The 19,700-nt window shown below is 43.3% G+C and overlaps 1 protein-coding gene across 1 annotated transcript; it reads left to right on the top strand.

Annotated features, from left to right (window-relative positions):
• Nucleotides 1-4,730: 4,730 nt before the first annotated feature.
• On the top strand, nucleotides 4,731-19,626 carry camkva (CaM kinase-like vesicle-associated a). The gene is made up of 11 exons (XM_084705273.1): nucleotides 4,731-4,968; nucleotides 15,338-15,476; nucleotides 15,557-15,688; nucleotides 16,162-16,236; nucleotides 16,560-16,698; nucleotides 16,914-17,034; nucleotides 17,151-17,226; nucleotides 17,392-17,528; nucleotides 17,657-17,735; nucleotides 17,906-17,993; nucleotides 18,114-19,626. The coding sequence occupies exons 2-11, from the start codon at nucleotides 15,382-15,384 to the stop codon at nucleotides 18,432-18,434; spliced, it is 1,263 nt and encodes a 420-aa protein (XP_084561399.1). The 5' UTR covers nucleotides 4,731-4,968; nucleotides 15,338-15,381; the 3' UTR covers nucleotides 18,435-19,626.
• Nucleotides 19,627-19,700: the final 74 nt, after the last annotated feature.

Below are 19,700 nucleotides of genomic sequence, written 5' to 3'. Positions count from 1 at the left end.
TTAGCATTTCTTGTCAGTAGAGAATCCCCTCCTCACATGACCTATAGATGACACTAGGCTTACGTAAACAAACCTAGGCTGACTATTATCTTACTAGAGGTGCAATAAATGTGTTCACCTTATCTGTGTTGATTGAATCATATGGTCAAGCCTAGGGCCAGAGAACTCTGTAAGTTTCCATGTGCACGCGCACTCGATCACATTAACAGCTGATATTCAGGGGACTTCTCACCAATATGTTTAAATGGTCTTACATGAAGACTTGTGAACCACATAACTTTTTATTGCAATCAGATTTGTCTCCTTGCCAGCAAGCATTAAACTATTGTACTTACTTTGAATCCGGCGACTATGCATTACTTGATAGAGAAATGATCCTAACAATCATGTGCAGTGAGACCATGCAAGACAATACAGAGGCGATACGAAGAGGTCCAGTATTTGATGAACAACAGAGTTCTCTTCTGTATCTGGATGTTGAAGTCTTTCATTTAGTTGACCCAGATGGTTCTTTAAACCTCAGGGTTTTGAGAGAGACACTTGGAACAGGGAGTTCAAAATAGAATGAATTGTAAAGGGTAGAGCTCCATTGCAGAACTGTTGAGTACACTAAAGATATCCTATTTTTGATGGCAATCCAGACAAAAAGACACAGCTGTAGTTTGTCAAAGGGAGCTAGTCTATTTCATCACTTTGATGAATTGATCTGTCATGCCCCGCATTCATCTCTGTTGGAGAATGTCATTTTTTTTTTTTTTGCAGTACATCTGTTTAAAGAACTTAACTCATCATCACCCTAATCGTATGATGTCTGGCAACTGTCATTACCTGTAGTGATAGAAGTTTCCATTTTGGAGCAATTGCTGTATTTCACAGAAAATCATACATTTGCATGTATTTGCATAATCCTTGACACACACACAAACACACACACACACACACCCTTTCTCTCTCTTGCTGCAGATTCCTCAAACTGAGGTTCACCAATACTGTAAGCGCTTGTGCATTCTTTTGTACAAGGTATAAGAGCAAAATGCATTGTACCTGAAGGGATGAGAGATTTCAACACTGCACACACTGCAAACTGTTGCAGTGGCTTACACTGAACAAAACACACATCCGTTGCAAAGGTAGTTTGGGAGAAGTAACACACTGTCAAGCCTAGGTTTGATCTTCTTGTTTGTTGATATTACATCTCGGGAGCCATTTCACTGTACAGTGACTACTGTTTATGATTTGAAGTATGCGAAAACCTCCACAATGCCTTGCAAGTGTTGGCTTAAAGACTGGGGGGGGCCTCTGCTGTTGTCTCTGCAGCTGTTTTCGAAATGTTGTTGTTCTATTTGAGAGCAAAAGAAGTTCGTGTTCTCTCTGGCTGGGCCCACGATACCACTCATCTTGTCCCAGAGCTTCCTGAGTGGGCTGTGTTGCAGGACTGCTCCCCTTGTAGGATCACGAGGATGGTCAAGGGGCTACTCCAACACCGATCTGTGTGATGCGCCGGGGCTACTCCCGGGACATTGCTATGGTAACCACTCGGTTTTGGAGGAGGCAGGTGAGGCTGGGGTCGGAGGGCGGGGAGTAGGTGGCCCCTGTGGGTGGGCGGGGAGCAGGTCCGGGGTTCGTCACTCTCTCCTGTCATCTCAAAGGCCCTTCACAGTGCTTACTCATTTTGGGGCGAGAGACACTCCTGTTATGTAAGTAAGTGCATCCAGAGCTTGCCTGCAGCCTGTGCGTCCCATTGGCCTTCTCCCTTTAGCTGGAGGTAATGGCGGTGCGTTGTGATTGGTCCCATCCTATTTCCCTCCAAACCTGTACCTGCTTTGACCCCTCTGACACATCACCCACTTACACGCAGAGGGGCCTGGGTAAAAATGGAACAGTACAGTCAAAACAGGTCTGCTGCATTGCTGGAAGAGATGACATAACATACTGATAGTTGAGTTTAAATCTGGGATGTAATAGTGGTACAGTAAATCGTTTATATTGTGGCAGTAGATTATAAGTACATGGTGTTTCCTAGTGTCTGCAGCACTGTTTCATTGCCTTTTTCCATTCAGTGGTAAAGATGTATTTGAGGTAAATGATTGATTCATGACAACACTGATCATATAGGTATAGGATGTAGAAACTACAATCACAAATATCCAAACAGATACACACATCAACACATTTCTGACAACAGTAGCCAGCCGTTTAGTTGTTCACCAACTACTGTAAAGCAAAGGTGTGTTTGGGTATATCCCTCTGTCCCTCTCAGCATCATTCCTTGGTTCTGCTGGTTGGAGATGCCATATTAGGGTGTGAATTATAATTTGGGGCTGCCTGCTGTTCTGTCTGTCACCACTACTTGCTGGGTACAGAGGACATAAAAGACATACACAGCCTCCCTCCCTCCTACCCTCGCCTCCCCTCCCCTCCCCTCATCTCCTCTCCCCTCCTCGCTTTTGTTTTCTTTCCATTTCCTCTCCTCCCCTGTCCTCTCCTCTCTCCACTTTCCCTCTCCTCTCCATATGTGAAGATGAATCTCTCTAACGAAGGACTCATGACTGAATCTCGCTCATTAAGAGACGCAGACAGATGATGGAAAGTCCAGATACTGTGGCGTGAGCAGACTGAGTCACTGAGGGAACAAATTATCGGCACTTTTCTCTACCTTGAGTTGACGACATGGCAAGGTTGCACACTCCCCGAGGTGAACACTCAAACAGTGCAGACAGACTGAACTGTAGTGGATGTAATTGGTACAGTATAATGCTTCTATTGTTCAGACAAACCTCTACGCTTTCTCCCCCTGGTCACCCGGTCTGTTTTGGTCTGCTAATTAAACCACTTTGCCCACAGGAATAAGCAATTACTGTAGCCTCTGAGTTTCACCACCACGGCACTGTGCCTACTCACCCATGCGTGACCTAATCCAACACACCTTTCATTTCACCTTACTTATAGCAGTACATGCTTCTAAACTGGACAAAGTAATCCTGCTGTGCATCACAGCAGAGAGGGAATGTAGGGTACAGTTGACAAAACAAATTTGGAAATTAAATAAGTGAGTCAAAAATAGCTGAGGAAAACTTCAGTTTGTTCGTCATTTTAATGGAATGATGCAAGTTCCCTACAGAGGCCAGTTTCTCTGGGCAACGCTAACACACAGTCCACACATCACTCAGCATTATTCATTTATTTACTCTGTAAAGAGAATAGATAAGTGAGTGAGTAAAGGCAGTTTATAAAAGAAGTTCCAAAATACAATTTTAAGGAGAAGGCTGCGTGAATGGAGGCCTGTCTTATTGATCTCTTGTGAAGGCTGATGTTACACAGTGATATATGCGTACTCAACTCTTCTTCTCTATCGACTCTCAACAGTAATCTCCATATACTCGCTCAACGTTCATTGGGCAACACATGATTAGGCCATATTTTGTGTTGTATGTGTAACACTATGAAGCTTTACACCCCATTAACATCTTTCATAGTTTGCAATCATTAAGGAAAGTTTGGATTTTAAAGTTATGTAAGTGATTTGTGCATTTGCCTGGTTTCAGGGTACTTTCCAGAAAGTGTTTGGTCCAATGTTGATATGACTTGTATATGATTGGTTTAGGAGCTAAACTATATAAACAGACTGTATGAAAGTATTTACTCTGAACATCACATTCACAATTCCTAGTGATTGTAAAAAATAAAAAAAGGAGAAAGGAAAGAAGTTGATTGTACACCATGGGGCACGGCCTTTGGACAGACATCCAGTGTAAACTGCACGGAAACAATCTTGGCATGCAGCCGATTGGGCTGCTTGCTGGGCTTGTACTCCAGTAATTGCTTGTTAGGGGGGTGTAGTTTGAGACTGGCGTTACGGTGGAGACTGTCCTCTGTTGTCTGAAGCGGTAAAGGAAGACGGTGAGGAGACTCCTGGGGCCGAGAGCAGAGAGCAGATTGAGTTAGCCCACTGACTGGGTCATTGACCGTATGCACCTATCAGGGTGGGGGAAGCTGGAAGGGAGGGGAGGGTGTGATGGGAGTCCCAAAGAGGGAGTGGGAAGTGGTGAGAAAAGGAGGCAAGAAAAGAAGAACTGTTGAGAAGGAATCAGGCTCAAGTAAAGTAATGTGCTGCTCCAAAGTGGGAGGAGCGTGCTACAATACTTGGGTGTGTTAATCAAACTGTCAAAGTAACATCTTGGAGGGGATCAGGGACAGTTCATGTGTCATGCATTATGACACTGCAATAGATTGATGCATACAGTAGTGGGTGATTGTGGGGATATTTGTCTTTGTACTTGACTTATGGAGCACCCACGCCTCTCTGGGAACGAGACAGCTTTGGAGGGGTAGAAACTGATTTAGACTGACATCGTAGCTAAAGGGGTCTTCTATGAGTCAAAGCACCAACATGGTCTGGCTGCCCTTTTATGCAGAACAGCACTGGAAGATCTACTCTTTATAAAATAAAGAAGATGTTTCCCAGGTTTATTTGTTGTACAACGTTGTATATAGAGGTGGCCTTTGTGTTCATGAACTTGCTTTGTTTCAAAAAGTTGGAAAAGCAGAGGACTATCCCTTTTCTGTGCATGGCTGCAAATACAATCGTTTCTATCAGGTGTAAAGCTAAGTGACTGATTTTAATAAATGTCCTCTCTCTCTCTCTCACTATCTCTCTCTCTCTCTTCCGCTCGCTCTCCCTCTTTCTCTCTCCCTCCTTCAGTCACTGGTACTGGTTGCAGCATCCCATACATTCACCATCGTCTCCGGTTGAATGATTTTCCGGCAATGTGGATTTGATGGGGCTAGATACAGAACGCGTGAGGATCTATCTCTGAAATCTCATAGGGAATTTAAAGAAAACAAAGACAGAAATATATTTGTCCCGTTTCTTATAGTTTTTTTAGCAAATTGCGCGCAAAAGTAAGAGTAGCCTATATAAAATAACTGGAAAGAATATTTGGACCAACATTTCGGACTTCTGACAAGGTAAGTGAGCGTAAACGTCTTCGGCTCTGATAAATCCGCGTAGCCTAGACACAAAGGGGGTCAAAACTTTGTGGACAAATATTCTTTAAACGACAAACAATTAGCCAACGACATGTGCCTGGTTAGATAACTTATTCTTTGCACATCGCAGAAGAAAATGCAGGGGATAGCTGATGCAGCATTCCTCCGGCTATTTAGATTTACGAGCTTCTCACTTCCCCCATATATCCTGTGAAAAGGACTACCGCAGGTTACACCTCTCACCTCTTGATCTTTATTACATCCTATTTAAGTTTCTAATTCCAGGTGTCAAACAGCAAAACTTTCTGTGTGAAGTTGAGGATAATTCTTTATGGCGCGAGAATGTGTCACAGCTCGACAGTGTACTGTTGCTCGGAAGCTTAACAGGTGGAGTTTAATTGGTAGCCCAAAAGGTTTTTGTTTAGTAACCTATGGAAGAAATTCAAGTTGTTATTTGTATTATGGTATTATGTTATTTATAGTTGTAGGGGGTAGAGGTGAGAGATCAGAACTTTCTTATCCAAGAGATTTGCCCTTTGGGTGCTTGCTTTTTCAAACGGTGTAGTGGGTTTTACAGTAATTGTTCAGGTAAGTCATGAGGCTAAATCGTCTGTATGCCTATCTATGTGAAGATACCTACTGTATATTTGTCTCAAATTAGCTTTCAGAAATGATTCAATACTGCTTTTCTGTCAGTGAATCATTTTATGTATATTATCTGTATTTCCTTGACAGATCCCTAGTTGTGAAGGACAGTGAAGTGCGTACCAATGAAGATAATGTTTTTGTCTGCTCACTACATGTATTGTGTGTTGAAGGACTGGTTTCCATGACACCTGAGTCGTGGGTTGTTTCTTAATCCGTCTAAGATTCATTATGAAAATGTAAAAATGTTAATTGAAACTAAATGAGCTTCATTTTTTCTGTGCAGAATTATGGAGCATTCTTCTGAATGGTTCAAGAAGGACTAGCCGATTATAATTTTTTTAATGTTCAAGTCCTTTCTTTTGACATGACTGCATACATGGTCAATGAGCGGGCTGGAACTATACTCTGACTTTGAGTGTGCAATTTGGTGAAGTGATACTATCAGTGATCTAACCTCATCCCCCCCTTTAGGGACACTTCAGTGAGAATACAGTCAAGGGAATTAGAAATGGGCAATGTCCAATACCGTCCATTCAGCTAGATTCTAACTGTTAGAACCCAAGTGGTAAACTCTGACAGGTAACATTGTTACCCTAAACCACTAACCAGAGTGCCAGGGTCAGCAAGAACACATTCCCATCGGGAATGGCCATTTATGTTATGGAAAATGCATTATTTAGGTGCGTGTGTTGCCGGAGTCAGACAGCAGTTTGGAGAAAGCCAGTGACTGTGAAACATTGTCCTCATATTGACTTCAGTTTGCTGCATTGAATGAAATCATGTCCATGTCTACATCTCTACAAATGTACATTTCACTGTCTCGTTTTCAGTGCGTTTCAATGTGTGTGCGTGTGTTTTGTAAACCTCTAGTGAGTAAAGAAGCTTGGGAAGAGGGACAAAACACCCCACCCAACGACATCACGACATCGGCCGTGTAACCTTCCTGTTTTGTTGGTGCAGTTGTTGAAGCAGTCGATTTGAGAATATGACGCTGTTCAGCTACTGGTTGTGGTGCTCATGCAGGGACGGTAGAGCGATGGCACTCTGGCGTGTGATGCTGTTGGTGGAGTTCTGAAGGAGCCACACTGTACCATGACGCTGATGTAGGACCTGGTAACCAAGGCAACAAACAACATCAGAACAGAATGGTCAGATTAGGCTGCGATGCGTGAAGAAGAAAGAAAAGATCCGAGATTCAAGGCTATAGCTTGGTCGTAAGGAGAGGAGGTAGAGGAGACTTCACTTCCTGTCGAAAGAAGAAAAAATAACAACATAAAAGATTTTCAGTCACTCACCAGTTGGAGCGCCTGTAAATCTGCATTTGCCATTCATGTACCATTTTAAGGTTTTCCTGGTTGTTTGGCTGTTAAACTGAATGCATATGAAGCATATCTAGTGCAGTGTCCCTTCTGTTTTTGATGGGGATGTTCATTCAATTGTAAGCCATTTCTATTCAGACCAACAACAAAAAAATAAGGATTATTTTTATCAATCGGTGCGTTTATATTGGATTTCTGACCCATGAATTCTTGGTCTTTGTCCTTGTTTGGCATTGTGCCGGACCATATGCCCTCTGTCACGAGTGGCTGGTAAGCCTTCCCCTTTGAAGAGACCAGCCCGATGCCAGCCCCAACACTTTGGCTGCTTGCCACATTCTGACCTGGGTTCTAAACACAGACCTGGAAGCCCAAAATAGTACCTAGCCAAGGTAACATTGATAAAATTCGGTGTCAAAGAAGATAGCAGGCTGCCACTGCAGGTGGTCAATACGTTACAGCAAGAAGCCAGAAAGAGGATTGAGCACATCCCATATGTGTATTTGGTTTATAGGACAGTCTAATTGATCTAAAAGAGAGGAATTGTTGAAGTCCTCTACTCTCAAGTGCTGCTGTTGCTATTTTTCCCAACACATTCCTTCCACCAAGCGTTGTGCTCACTTTTGATACCCGACTGCTTTTCAGACAGTGGATTTCAGGTATCTCATTAGACCCAGTTTTGAACCTTCAAGTTCATCCAGCTATTTGACCTCGACACATTCACACTAATCATGGCTTGATGAAAGTAAGACCATGCAGCCCCAGCCATGGACTTACAGCTTGTGGGACCTGTAGGCTGACCATTAAGCATCCTCATTATTCCATGGCTCGATCTGCCGTGAAACATCTCGAAAGCTCCAGACCAAGGAAAAGCACTGTTTTTGGACAGCGTTTGCATTTCCATTCGTGAGAGAAGCCACCCTCACCCACACTCAGACCAAATCTGAATATGTTAAATTGAAGCACGTTCCCTCCCGGAAAAGGAGAGCAATCTTCTATCATATATTTAGGTGATTTTGAGGTGCCTGTGAGGAGAAAAGTTGAATATTTTTCTTCTGGGTCGCACGGCACAATGGGACCCCATTTGGTCGTATCAGACAGTGAGGACAATGTTCTGTGCTTAGAAGTTCTGATTGTGAATTCCCAGAGAAGGCCATTGTGCTCACTCCCAGGTTCATTATCACGGTGGTTCTCTTGGTAGAGCCTTCACAGCCCACAGGCAGGCCACCTTATCACCTCAGACCAGCTCTTCACCCAGACACTGTCCTTCATTTCAAAATGTCATGTTGTTGTGTTTTCACATTGAGAACACTTCCCAAATATTACATTTTGATACAAATAGTAATAATACCAACAGTGTCGTAAATTAAAGTCACAGGAAGTGGGAAGGTTTTTAAATGTATTATTTTGTGGACAGGACAACAACACAAGTTAGTTCTGTTTAATGACATTCTCAGGACATGGCAAGCAACACACACACGTAGTAGGGCTAAAAACAATTGTAGGCTTACAAATATTTAAATGAGTCACAAATATGGACAAGAATAGCAAAAGTAGCAATAAAAATAGCAAAACAACACTAGCATCAGTTTCAGAGGCAGTACCATGGGGAATATAAACAATTACAATACAGTATTTAACATTCCAAAATACAAGTGTAGGAGTGGCTGCCGATATGTCGGCTACATTAAATTGTGACGATGTACATTGGATGAACATAGGAAGTGACTAGGGCATACATTGAAGTGATCATGTGATCAATGTGGGCACTGAGATGAAAGTTGCTATTTGAGAAGCTTAATGGCCCGTGAGAAAAATCTGTTTGTGAATGTGGTAGTTTGTCTCCGGATGCTCCAGTAAAATCTACCAGACGGCAGCAGTGACAAACAATTCATAGGCTGGGTGGTCGTAGTCTGTTAGGATTTTCCCTACTTTCCTAAGGCATAGTGTGTGGTAGAAGTCTTCCATGGAGTGGATCTGACAGCCAATGATGTGCTCCGCTGTCTTCCCCACCCTCTGATAGGCCTCGTGATCAGCAGGGGAGCTGCCACTGAATGCTCTCAATGGTGCACCTGTTGAAATGGAGAACTTGAGACTCCTCAAGACGTTTCGTGTCTTCTGGGCAGTTTTTACTGGCACGTCCGATAGCCCGGACCAGGAGAAGTCGTCATTGATAAACACACTGAGGAACTCGAAGCCGGAGAATCCGTCCTCCATCGATGTGATTGTGTCTCTTCCTGAAGCTTACGATCATCTCCTTGGTTTTTCTATGGAGAGAGAGGATGTTTTCCTGGCATCAGGCAGCATTTATTCATATTATCATACTGCCATTATGTTACAGAATAATTAGCAGCTGAAAGGGAGAGTAAGAAATGGTTTTAGATCGTGGATACTGGTTATCTGGTGTTGTCTGTGAAATGATAAATACCATGAAGTATTACTTCTTTATGGTGAGAATAAATAAACACGATATAATGTCCAGCACAATGTTTCAATCCAATACATACTGAACCGAAACTCGGCATTCATCAGTTGAATCTATGTTGTCTGTTCTTGATGAAGAAATATTCATAATCGAATGATAAATCGATACTGTGTAAAACCAAAAGTTGTTAATGGATCGACTTCTATATTCCACAGTTTGTAAGAAAAATAAATCATTCAACTTGTGAGGGATCAGTCCCTTGGCTCTGACTATACAATACATTACAAACTGTACTGTATTGCATTATGCAAAGTAGTTTCAGTTTGGAGTATTATGTTTGACTGTTGTTTTCTTCAACCTTATTTTTCCTCAGATACCAAAACAAAGTGGATGGTTGCTCAGAAAATTGGCTACTAAGCAGTGTTGTTTCTCTTTTCTCTTGTTCAGGCCTGAGACCATTCTGGAAATGACCTGTTCACTAACCCTCAGTGTTTGATCAAGAGCAGCGTAGCAACCCGTAATGGAATTGTAAAACAGAGTCTCTAGGGTTGCATGTCATTACAATGACCCTTTATCATATTATTATGCTCAAAATGTTTCTTTTTTCGCTACGTTTTGGGGTCTGTTTGCGCGCGTGTGTGCTTTCGTGTACATGAGCGTGCATGCTTGTGTGTGCGCTTATAGTCAGTGAGTCGACGTTGGTGATGACTTGCACTGAAATTCCTATCCATCAGGATAACTAATAGGTTCGAATCCGGTTGCATCCAAGCTGTGGCAGACAACCTCTCACTGATAGGGCTCCACACAACAGATCCACAACAACAGATCCACAACAACAGATCCACAACAACAGATCCACAACAACAGATCCACAACAACAGATCCACAACAACAGCAACAGTGAAACATGTAGTCATGAAAGCTGCTGTCGCCCAGAGCAGGGGCTAAGATGCTGAGAGCAGAGAGAGGCTAGAGAGCACAGGGGATCTGCAGTCTGACTACAAGGTGAAACACACATAGAGCAGGAGGGGTGGGATTGGTTCCACGGAGAGTGGCAAGTTATACTCTACAGTGGGCTTAAAAGTACAAATCCCTGTTATTATCCCAGTGACATGCATAGAGGGCTCTGCTGAGCTTGGCTGTTCTGGAGCTTTAGCTTACAGAGAGGTAAGTGATGTGATGGGTCGGTGGTTTTGTAAACACTTCCTTGCTCTCTTTATCTCTTTTGCTCTCCCTCTCGCTCGCTCGCTCGCTCTCTCCCTCGCTTTCTCTCTCCCTATTCCCTTGTCTCCGGCCCCTCGTCTGCACGTCGATGCTCAGTGTCTGCGTCCCGTCCTGCCGTACTTTGCCGAGTAAAGGCTTTGCAGTCCTGAAAAATGAATTGCGTTTGAAACATAGATATTTATCTCGCGGGACAGTGGAGATGAAGACGACGGAAACGTTTAAGAGAGGGAGAAAGGGGTTGGGGGAGCCATCCCTCCCGCCTTCAGCACAGAGAGGAAGATACCCCCGGGGCCCTGCGGGAACCCACCAGCACCCCTACTCCCCCACCCCACCCCACCCACCTGCCCCCCCCCCCCCCACATCATCATCAGGCTCCTGGTTTCCTGGCCATGCATTATTCTCTGTGAGGATCGACGAATGTGTGAGGGAAGAATCATGAGTGCAGTGTTCTTCAGATCTCATTATGGACATTATGGAAGAACAGCAGGCTTGGCCAAGGCCCGAGCCAGGCGTGGCGCTGCTGGCTCCTCGCAGCTAGACCCGGTCTTCTGCAGCGGAGGGCACGGAGGAGGTCTGGATTCAGGGTAGTGTTTGTGTCAGCCATGTCTAGATCACTGCGCAATGCAGACCTATCTCCATCTGAGGGAGGGGTGTTTTAGCAGATATTGATCAAAAAACAAGCTCAAAGTACCAAAAAATGAACCACAGTAATAGCTGCAGTTTGTTGCTTGATTGTCATTGATTTCAGTTGGTCATCCGAGGTACCACATTGCTATAAGTGGCCCTCAGTATTTGCATTGTATGGCAATTGATGAAACCGTTTAATTTTAGAGATGCACATATGATGGGGATGAAAGGTACAAAAAATGCACAGAAAGCACACAAGCAGCTTATGAAAACCCAGTAAACCGCTTCTTTATCTCTGTTATACAACCACCTTGAATACGGAATATGAATTCAAGATCAATGCTTTCCGAGCTGACAGAGGATTACAAACACAAAGGTGTTGCTGCACTGCTGCCTGTCTGCCAAGGTATTGCCACAGAACCAGAGTTTCTGGATGCTAATGCCAGTAAAATCAAAACATTGCACATTTTATGAATAAATGATGGTTATGGTGGTTATGATGACCATAGGAAATACTCTGACCGACTCAAAAAACAATATTTTAACAACCGTTCATAACGGACCCCCTGGATAAGCAGGATTAACCCGAAATCAACCCAATTGAATGTCAGTCTGTGGTTTGACAAACACCTCGGATAATATTTACATACGTGGGGCTCAAAGCTGTCTTGAGTGAGGCAAAGGCATTTGTCCATGCTGGGGTGAATGTGAGTCCTTGGGGGCTGGTGAGTCTCTGAGCTGGTGACTGGATCACTGAGACTCACAGCCCTGAGGGAACATTGTTTAAGAGGGATCTGTCAAGTGCCACACTGACACACATTCTATAGAGAGGCGTTTAAACTGCCTGCAGGTCTGCAGGAGCTGCGATGCAATGGACTGAGGGGACAGGCCAAATGAGGTTTCGCCAGTGCAGAAATAGCAAAAGAATGGAGAGGGGGTGCTGCAAGGACACAATTGTAGATCAAACCAATCTTTTTAGATTGATGGTGATCTTTGGTAAAGGCTTTGATGCACTTTGGCATGGCCTTCATCTAGAAGTAAGTACGAGTATAGGTATTTTTTGGATCCATGGCCATTTTATTTTCAGCCTCTTCTCACGCTGTCTGGAGTGGATCCTGCTACTGGGTGTGTCTTTTTGTCCTTCTCTCTGAGACAGATGACAGATGACAGGTGAGTTCATAATCCCTGAATAGGGTAGGGTGATGCAACATCGAAACAGACGCAGTCATTCAGAGAGAAGAACAAACGACCCATGTTTGTCATTTTCTAGTTGCAAGTTAACTGTGTTGGGCCTGATTGTATGTGTCCTACACCACCATGTGGGTTAATCTCTTGGTAGACCATCAGGGTGTAACGAGGCCCACTGTGACCTCATCCCTTCCTCTTCCTCCCTCCACTGTGACCTCATCCCTTCCTCTTCCTCCCTCCACTGTGACCTCATCCCTTCCTCTTCCTCCCTCCCCTGTGACCTCATCCCTTCCTCCCTCCCCTGTGACCTCATCCCTTCCTCTTCCTCCCTCCCCTGTGACCTCATCCCTTCCTCCCTCCCCTGTGACCTCATCCCTTCCTCTTCCTCCCTCCCCTGTGACCTCATCCCTTCCTCTTCCTCCCTCCCCTGTGACCTCATCCCTTCCTCTTCCTCCCTCCCCTGTGACCTCATCCCTTCCTCTTCCTCCCTCCCCTGTGACCTCATCCCTTCCTCTTCCTCCCTCCCCTGTGACCTCATCCCTTCCTCTTCCTCCCTCCCCTGTGACCTCATCCCTTCCTCTTCCTCCCTCCCCTGTGACCTCATCCCTTCCTCTTCCTCCCTCCCCTGTGACCTCATCCCTTCCTCTTCCTCCCTCCCCTGTGACCTCATCCCTTCCTCTTCCTCCCTCCACTGTGACCTCATCCCTTCCTCTTCCTCCCTCCACTGTGTCCCCATCCCAGAGTATCATAGCTCGTGCCGATGATTGATTCAAGACCTGAAACAAGAGCTCTGGCATCTTCCTCTGCCCTCTCCCCCTGTCTGTGTGTGTGTGTGTGTGTGTGTGTGTGCAGGATTCATTATTTCCCACTCCTGGCTCATTACAGGGCGTCTAAAGGTTGTGTAGAAGTAGTTTCTCTTCCGTTTGCGGGGCTGACAAACACAGTGGTGTTGTAAGACCAACCACAGCCGGGAGAGTTAAAAGCTTGATGTACCATAAAATATAGACTTATTTTGCAGATATTTTACATAACTAATGGTTTAGCTTCTGTAGCTTTATTGGACAAATATATTTGGCTGGTGCAGTAGTCCAGCATTTATGTGATGCTTCAGTCTGATGTCTGTGCCTAAGTGCTATTCTGGGAACTGGGCTCCTCTGGAAATGTAATGCTTTTTTAACGGTCTAGCAGAAAAACAGGCTTTGGCAAAGTCTGAGGAGTTAATGTGATCATAATGCACTTTGTTAATTTGTGCCTTATCTGGTCAGCTTTTGCAGCTTCCGTCACTTTCATCATTAGGATTAATCTGAGAAATAACTGAATGCTTTGCCTGTGGGGAGTCCATATACCATACTATTTAATGCTAGCCTATGGCATGTATCTCTCCCAATGGCTTCTCTCTATTTCTCTGTATAGATCAGTTCCTACTTTTGTTTGCCACCTTCATCAGTACACCGGTTCACCTGTTGTCAGTTCCCCTAAATCTTTACCAGGACAGAGGACTGAGGCCAAAGATGATCAGAGATCCATGTTCATAAGTGTTAAATACGACTGACATACAGCTAATCTGAACATGTTACAATGAAGTGTTTGTGGCTATTCCTTACAGCCAAATGTTGTTGCTCTTGCATGCTACAGTGAGGCCTTGTAGAGTTGTCTAACAGTGCTGTCATGGTGAACACCGTTTTACGAGAGAGCAAGCAGACAGAAGTGGTAGCTTCAGTACATACAGAGATGACTCACTGCTTAGAGGTGAAAGGAGACCTTGCAGATTCTGGGAGAGTTCACTTATTGAAGAGTGGAGCAGACACATTGTGGCCAGTAAAATGCGAATTAATGCAGCAACGCTCAAGGTCCTATAGAAAAAGTGTTCTTGCCAGATCACACTGAGTGATGTTATTTCAGTCAAGACACTCACGTGATTGATTTCACCATTTATTCATACACATGACAAATGGTTTCACATTGGCGGAATGGATGTGCATGGGGAAGCGCTCCCTGCCTTCACTGCAGCATGCATGACATGAGGCAGGGAGCAACAAGTTAAATCCCCCACGGGGAGGACAGACAGACCACATGGGGGTGAAGGGGATGGTGGTGGGCGGCAGCAGCGCAGAACACAAGGGGGCGAGGACGCGTGTGCGTGCATGTGTGCGACTTTATAGCGCCGCCTATCAAGCTAAGCCTATGGGCTGAGAACACGGCGATGGGTGATATGGCGCGCGCTGCCCGAGTTCCATGCCTGAACTAGCTCCGCTTATATATTATTATTGTAGATCCAAAGTAGCCACTGAGTACATTCTTTATTGTGTTGAATGGAAGATCCAGGCATAAACTGATGCTCTCTTCCAGTGTTTGCAGCAATTTACCTAATTGTTTTCGGGACCATTCCTGTAATTTAAATTTACATGTATTCATTTAGCAGACGCTTTTATCCAAAGCGACTTCCAAGAGAGAGCTTTACAAAGTGCATAGGTCACTGATAATAACAACAAGATAGCCCCAAGCATTGCGGCTAGCCAAAACAAGAAGCACACATTGTGAAAAACCAAAAAAATAGTGCCAAAGGGAAGAACCATAAGAGCATGTAGTTAAGCAAGTTACAATTAACAACATGAATCAAGTGCAAGTGTACCTGTAGAAAAGCAAGCAACAATAACAAATAAAAAATAGGATTAACTCAAATATAATATTTCGCAGCGAATACAACTGTTTAAATCTTGATTCTTGATGACAGGAGCTTTCTCTCAGAGTACCTCTGGAACAATGATGGTCTAATGGTGGTCGGGGAGTATTCAAATTCAACATCTATTTTTTGTTTCTTTAAATGAGTCAGGGGTGTAAACACCTGTGTGTGTATCGACTGCATTTTTGAGAACGCAAAGAATGCCGTGGCTGTCAGTGATTGATTGTCGTGTGACAGGTTGTCTGGTGAAGTGACATCCCTGTCCAGGGGGGAAAGCCACCATGCCATTTGGCTGTTTGACACTCGGGGAGAAGAAGGATTACAACAACCCATCAGAGGTCACTGACAAATATGACCTCGGACAGGTTGTCAAATCGTAAGTATCCCCCTGAATAGGCCACAGTTCCAAAGTATGAGAAATGATCCAACCATGTCCTGATAACTTGCCTCTCTCAGGGAGGAGTTCTGTGAGATTTTCAGGGCAAAGGACAAGAACACGTTGAAAATGTTCACGTGTAAGAAGTTCCTGAAAAAGGACGGGAGAAAAGTAAGGAAAGCAGCCAAGAACGAGATTGTGATCTTAAAGATGTAAGTTCAACACACAACTCACATCATGTATTACAGCGCTGACCTTTATCAAAATGTTTTAATTTGCACCAAAAAAGGAAAATGGTAGTAGTATCTTTCTATCTACTAGTGCACCCTTACGATTATGCAGAGTATAATTCGAACACTCTAACTCTACCTGTGGATTAAATGAATTGACACAATAATTACATTTTGATAGATTAAATCAAATACAGAATACAGCAAGGTGCTGTAGTCATGAGCCCTTAAAAGAAAAAAGATACAAGTGTGAATGTGTTATTATTCCTTGACAGATTTGGTAATATGGTAAAGACCAAACTCATTTCATCCTATGAAAAAGAAATATAGATTCTTTTCAGATCTGAACACTGTTTCATCAATAGGGGAACACACAGCACTAACCCCCTTCTCCTCCTGATCCCCACCCTTTTTCCTTCTCTCTCTTTGTCTCTCTCTGTTTCTTCCTTTCACAGGGTAAAACATCATAACATCCTCCAGCTGGTTGATGTGTTTGAGACAAGAAAGGAGTATTTCCTCTTCCTGGAGCTGTGAGTCAATGGAATCAAATTGGGACTTTTCATCTGCGCTCATTTCTCCCCTCAGCATGGTTCTGCCTCATTGATGAAGCAATTGCATGTCTGCGCCTGCTGATTGATTCGGAACTGAACTGATTCTGCTCGGAACCACCGTGTGAAGCCTATTTCTGAAAATAAATCATCCATCTTAAGAGTTTTGAATCATTAAATCATTTGAATTAATACATTTGTTTTGAATGCCTCACTATACTCTCTGAGGCTCGTTGTGTCTCTGTTCCCAGTCATGTATGAATTTTTCAATAGTCTATGGGTTTTAATGTGAATATTTACCTCAGAGCTACAGGCAGAGAGGTGTTTGACTGGATCTTAGACCAAGGCTACTACTCTGAGAGGGATACCAGCAATGTGGTCAGACAGGTTCTAGAAGCTGTGGCTTACCTGCACTCCCTGAGAATAGTCCACAGGAACCTCAAGGTAAACTGTTACACTCCTCCCCTCTTGTGGTAGATAGTGGCATTACATCACAGGTGTCTGCAGAAATGGATGTTGAAACGGCCATAATGACTATGGTACATGTTGTGCATCTTAGCAGGTTTTTCCCAAGCAACTAAGTCACTGATGAATTTAAAATAAGACCTTAGTACACTCTGTACACATTTCAATGCGTAATTTGTTTTTGCCTCAATTAGCTGGAGAATTTGGTGTACTTCAATCGTTTGAAACACTCCAAGATTGTGATAAGTGACTTCCACTTGGCCAAGCTGGAAAATGGACTCATAAAAGATCCGTGTGGAACCCCAGAGTACCTGGGTAAGAGATGGCGTACGTCTGTGGGGAAAGCTAGGAAGGAAACCTGAGTCAACTGTCCTCAGGAGAGCACTATACTCCAGATATGACACCACATATTCCTGGTAATATTTTCTCAGCTCCGGAAGTGGTCGGAAGGCAGAGATATGGAAGACCTGTGGACTGTTGGGCCATTGGGGTCATCATGTACATTCTGTAAGTGCGTCTTTATAATTATTTAGGATGATACTAAGAATATCAACATTAAGCAAGTGGCTGATTGGCAATGACTGCCATGTATAAAACAGCAGATCCTACTAGAAGTCGAATAAAGAGGTGTTTGAACCTACTTGTTGATTGTTGTGTGTCAATGCTCTGCAGCCTGTCTGGAAACCCTCCCTTCTACGAGGAAACCGATGATGACGATTATGACAACCATGACAAGAACCTTTTCCGCAAGATTCTGTCAGGGGACTTTGAGTTTGATTCCCCGTATTGGGATGATATCTCAGACTCAGGTATATGGTTGGCATTGACGTTTCACATTAATTATTCATGTCAAATATTACTGGAACCAATGTTTTCGTGTGTATTGTTACTACAGCATGTATTGTATCAGAATTGTATTGATTATTTTGCTGCTCAGCTAAGAGCCTGGTGGCATGTCTAATGGAAGTGGACCAAGACCAACGGCTAACAGCACAGGAGGCTATCAACCATGAATGGTAAAGATTTCAGTGCACTGTAACTGAAGAAGGTTTTTCATTCACTCTAAACTGACTGACTATCTAAATGGCATCCTACAGTTCCATAAGGCTTGCAAATGTTATTGGAAGTCTGTTACGCCTTGTTTTTTACATTTCATGTTTGTTTATCTGTTTGTTTTTTGTCTCAGGATTTCTGGGAATGCTGCATCAGACAAGAACATTAAGGATGGAGTGTGTGCCCAAATAGAAAAGAACTTTGCTAAAGCCAAGTGGAAGGTACTCGCTTAGTTCCAACAAACATATTGTGCATATGTTCTACACAGTATTCACCCACTGCTTCTGATAACAGGGCCGCAAGGGTGTCTATGCCAATACATTGATCTCTCCTCTTCACAGAAAGCTGTACGTGTCACAACCCTCATGAAGAGGCTCAGAGCACCGGAGCAGAGTGACTCAGGGGCCTCCAGTCCTGCTGCTGGGCCTTCATCCGGCCCAGGCAGCACTGCTGCTCCTCCAGCCCAGGATCCAGAGGGTGTCCCCCCTGGCACAGAGGCCTCTGCCAGCCTCCAGGCTCCAGACACACTGGGTACAATCGCCACCACACCTGAGCCCTCCCAGCCCAGCCCGGCTCTACAGGAGGTGGGGCCCCAGGCCAGGTGTAATGGGGATGCTCCTCTGCAGACCTCCCCACCAACACAGGAGGATCAGAATGGCTAGGCTGAGCATCTTTGCCACAATACATACACCATGTAAATTAGGTGCTGGCATGATGATAAAATGGTCTGTCAGATCCACCCCTTTCAGCTTTAGTGCAGTCATCTCACATCGTTTTTTTTATTATTTCTTTTTAAGCCTTTGACATGATGTTTGCGATTAATAACGTGATGGGTCTATCTTTTGAATGTTTTTTTCTTACACATTATTTTACTCATTATTTTTGTGGACATTCTTTACTTTAAAACTGGTTCAAAGGAATGCTTATCCTTCGTTTTCATATCAACCGTTTTTTTTTTCTCCAAATATGAGACCTTGCTATTGTTTCAATCTCTTTATTTCATTTGAGGTGCTTCTAACTTGTTTCACCTACAAATGCTGTCAGTAAAGCGTGGTGTGGCTCTGTATGACCTCATCATTTTTTCTTCTGTGAAAGTCTGTAAACTGTTAGTCTTTTACTGCCACATAATAGTGACCGTATTTGACACCTTGATGTTCACATTTATGTTTCCTGTCTCGCAGACTTGCAACCTGTTTTCCAACTTCTAAACTAAATTTCCTGCTGTTCCATAAACTAAATAAACTAAACTGCGTTAGTAAGAAATTATAAATCAATATAAGCTTGTATCGCTCTCTTCACACTCTTTGTGGAACAGAAAAAAATAACTTTTCAAAGAATATATGTCAGCTTGGGTATTGGTCTTTACTGTAGAGGACACTGAACATTTTGCAAATAGTAGCTAATATTTAATGTTATTCTTTATGACTCTATGTTTATTGTGTATGTAATATATTTTAAGCATCCTTTAGTTGATCTGAATGGTTGCCAAAGTATTATGTAAATGATTTAATTAAGCAATATTATTATTGCTGTAAAAAACTGTGACATTTATTCAATAGATATATCACTTAATTACTTTAAATTTATTATTTGGGATATTATGATTCCAAAATGACTCCTACCACTGACATAACACAAACACATTCTCTCTCTCTCCTCTCTCAATTATATTTTCTTAATTTTCTTTAACAATTTTATCATTAGAGGTTTTAAATATTATTGTGACCTTTGAATAGCTGTATTTAGAACAATTCAACAAAGCAATGATCTGACAACAGACACTCACAAAACTATAAATCTGGGTATGATCTTGTCCTGTTTTTGCGTGTCTTTCTGTAATTAACAGATTGTATCATATTGGTCCTGTTTCTCGTTTGTTGCTTCTGTGTTCATATACTGTGATCTGAAATAAAATATGTGGCTAATAA

Source organism: Hypomesus nipponensis, chromosome 9 (genome assembly GCF_054491055.1).
Source record: "Hypomesus nipponensis isolate SF chromosome 9, ASM5449105v1, whole genome shotgun sequence".
Classification (NCBI taxonomy): domain Eukaryota; kingdom Metazoa; phylum Chordata; class Actinopteri; order Osmeriformes; family Osmeridae; genus Hypomesus; species Hypomesus nipponensis.
Note: the sequence above shows the minus strand (reverse complement) of the source record. Positions and strands in the feature narration are given on the sequence as shown.

What these genes read in the sequence shown, in the direction of transcription:
- camkva (XM_084705273.1), top strand. Translation starts at nt 15,382, where the DNA reads ATGCCATTTGGCTGTTTGACACTCGGGGAGAAGAAGGATTACAACAAC. An exon ending in CTCGGACAGGTTGTCAAATC is followed by an intron (nt 15,477 to 15,556) that starts GTAAGTATCCCC and finishes TGCCTCTCTCAG; the next exon opens with GGAGGAGTTCTGTGAGATTT. An exon ending in TTGCTAAAGCCAAGTGGAAG is followed by an intron (nt 17,994 to 18,113) that starts GTACTCGCTTAG and finishes TCCTCTTCACAG; the next exon opens with AAAGCTGTACGTGTCACAAC.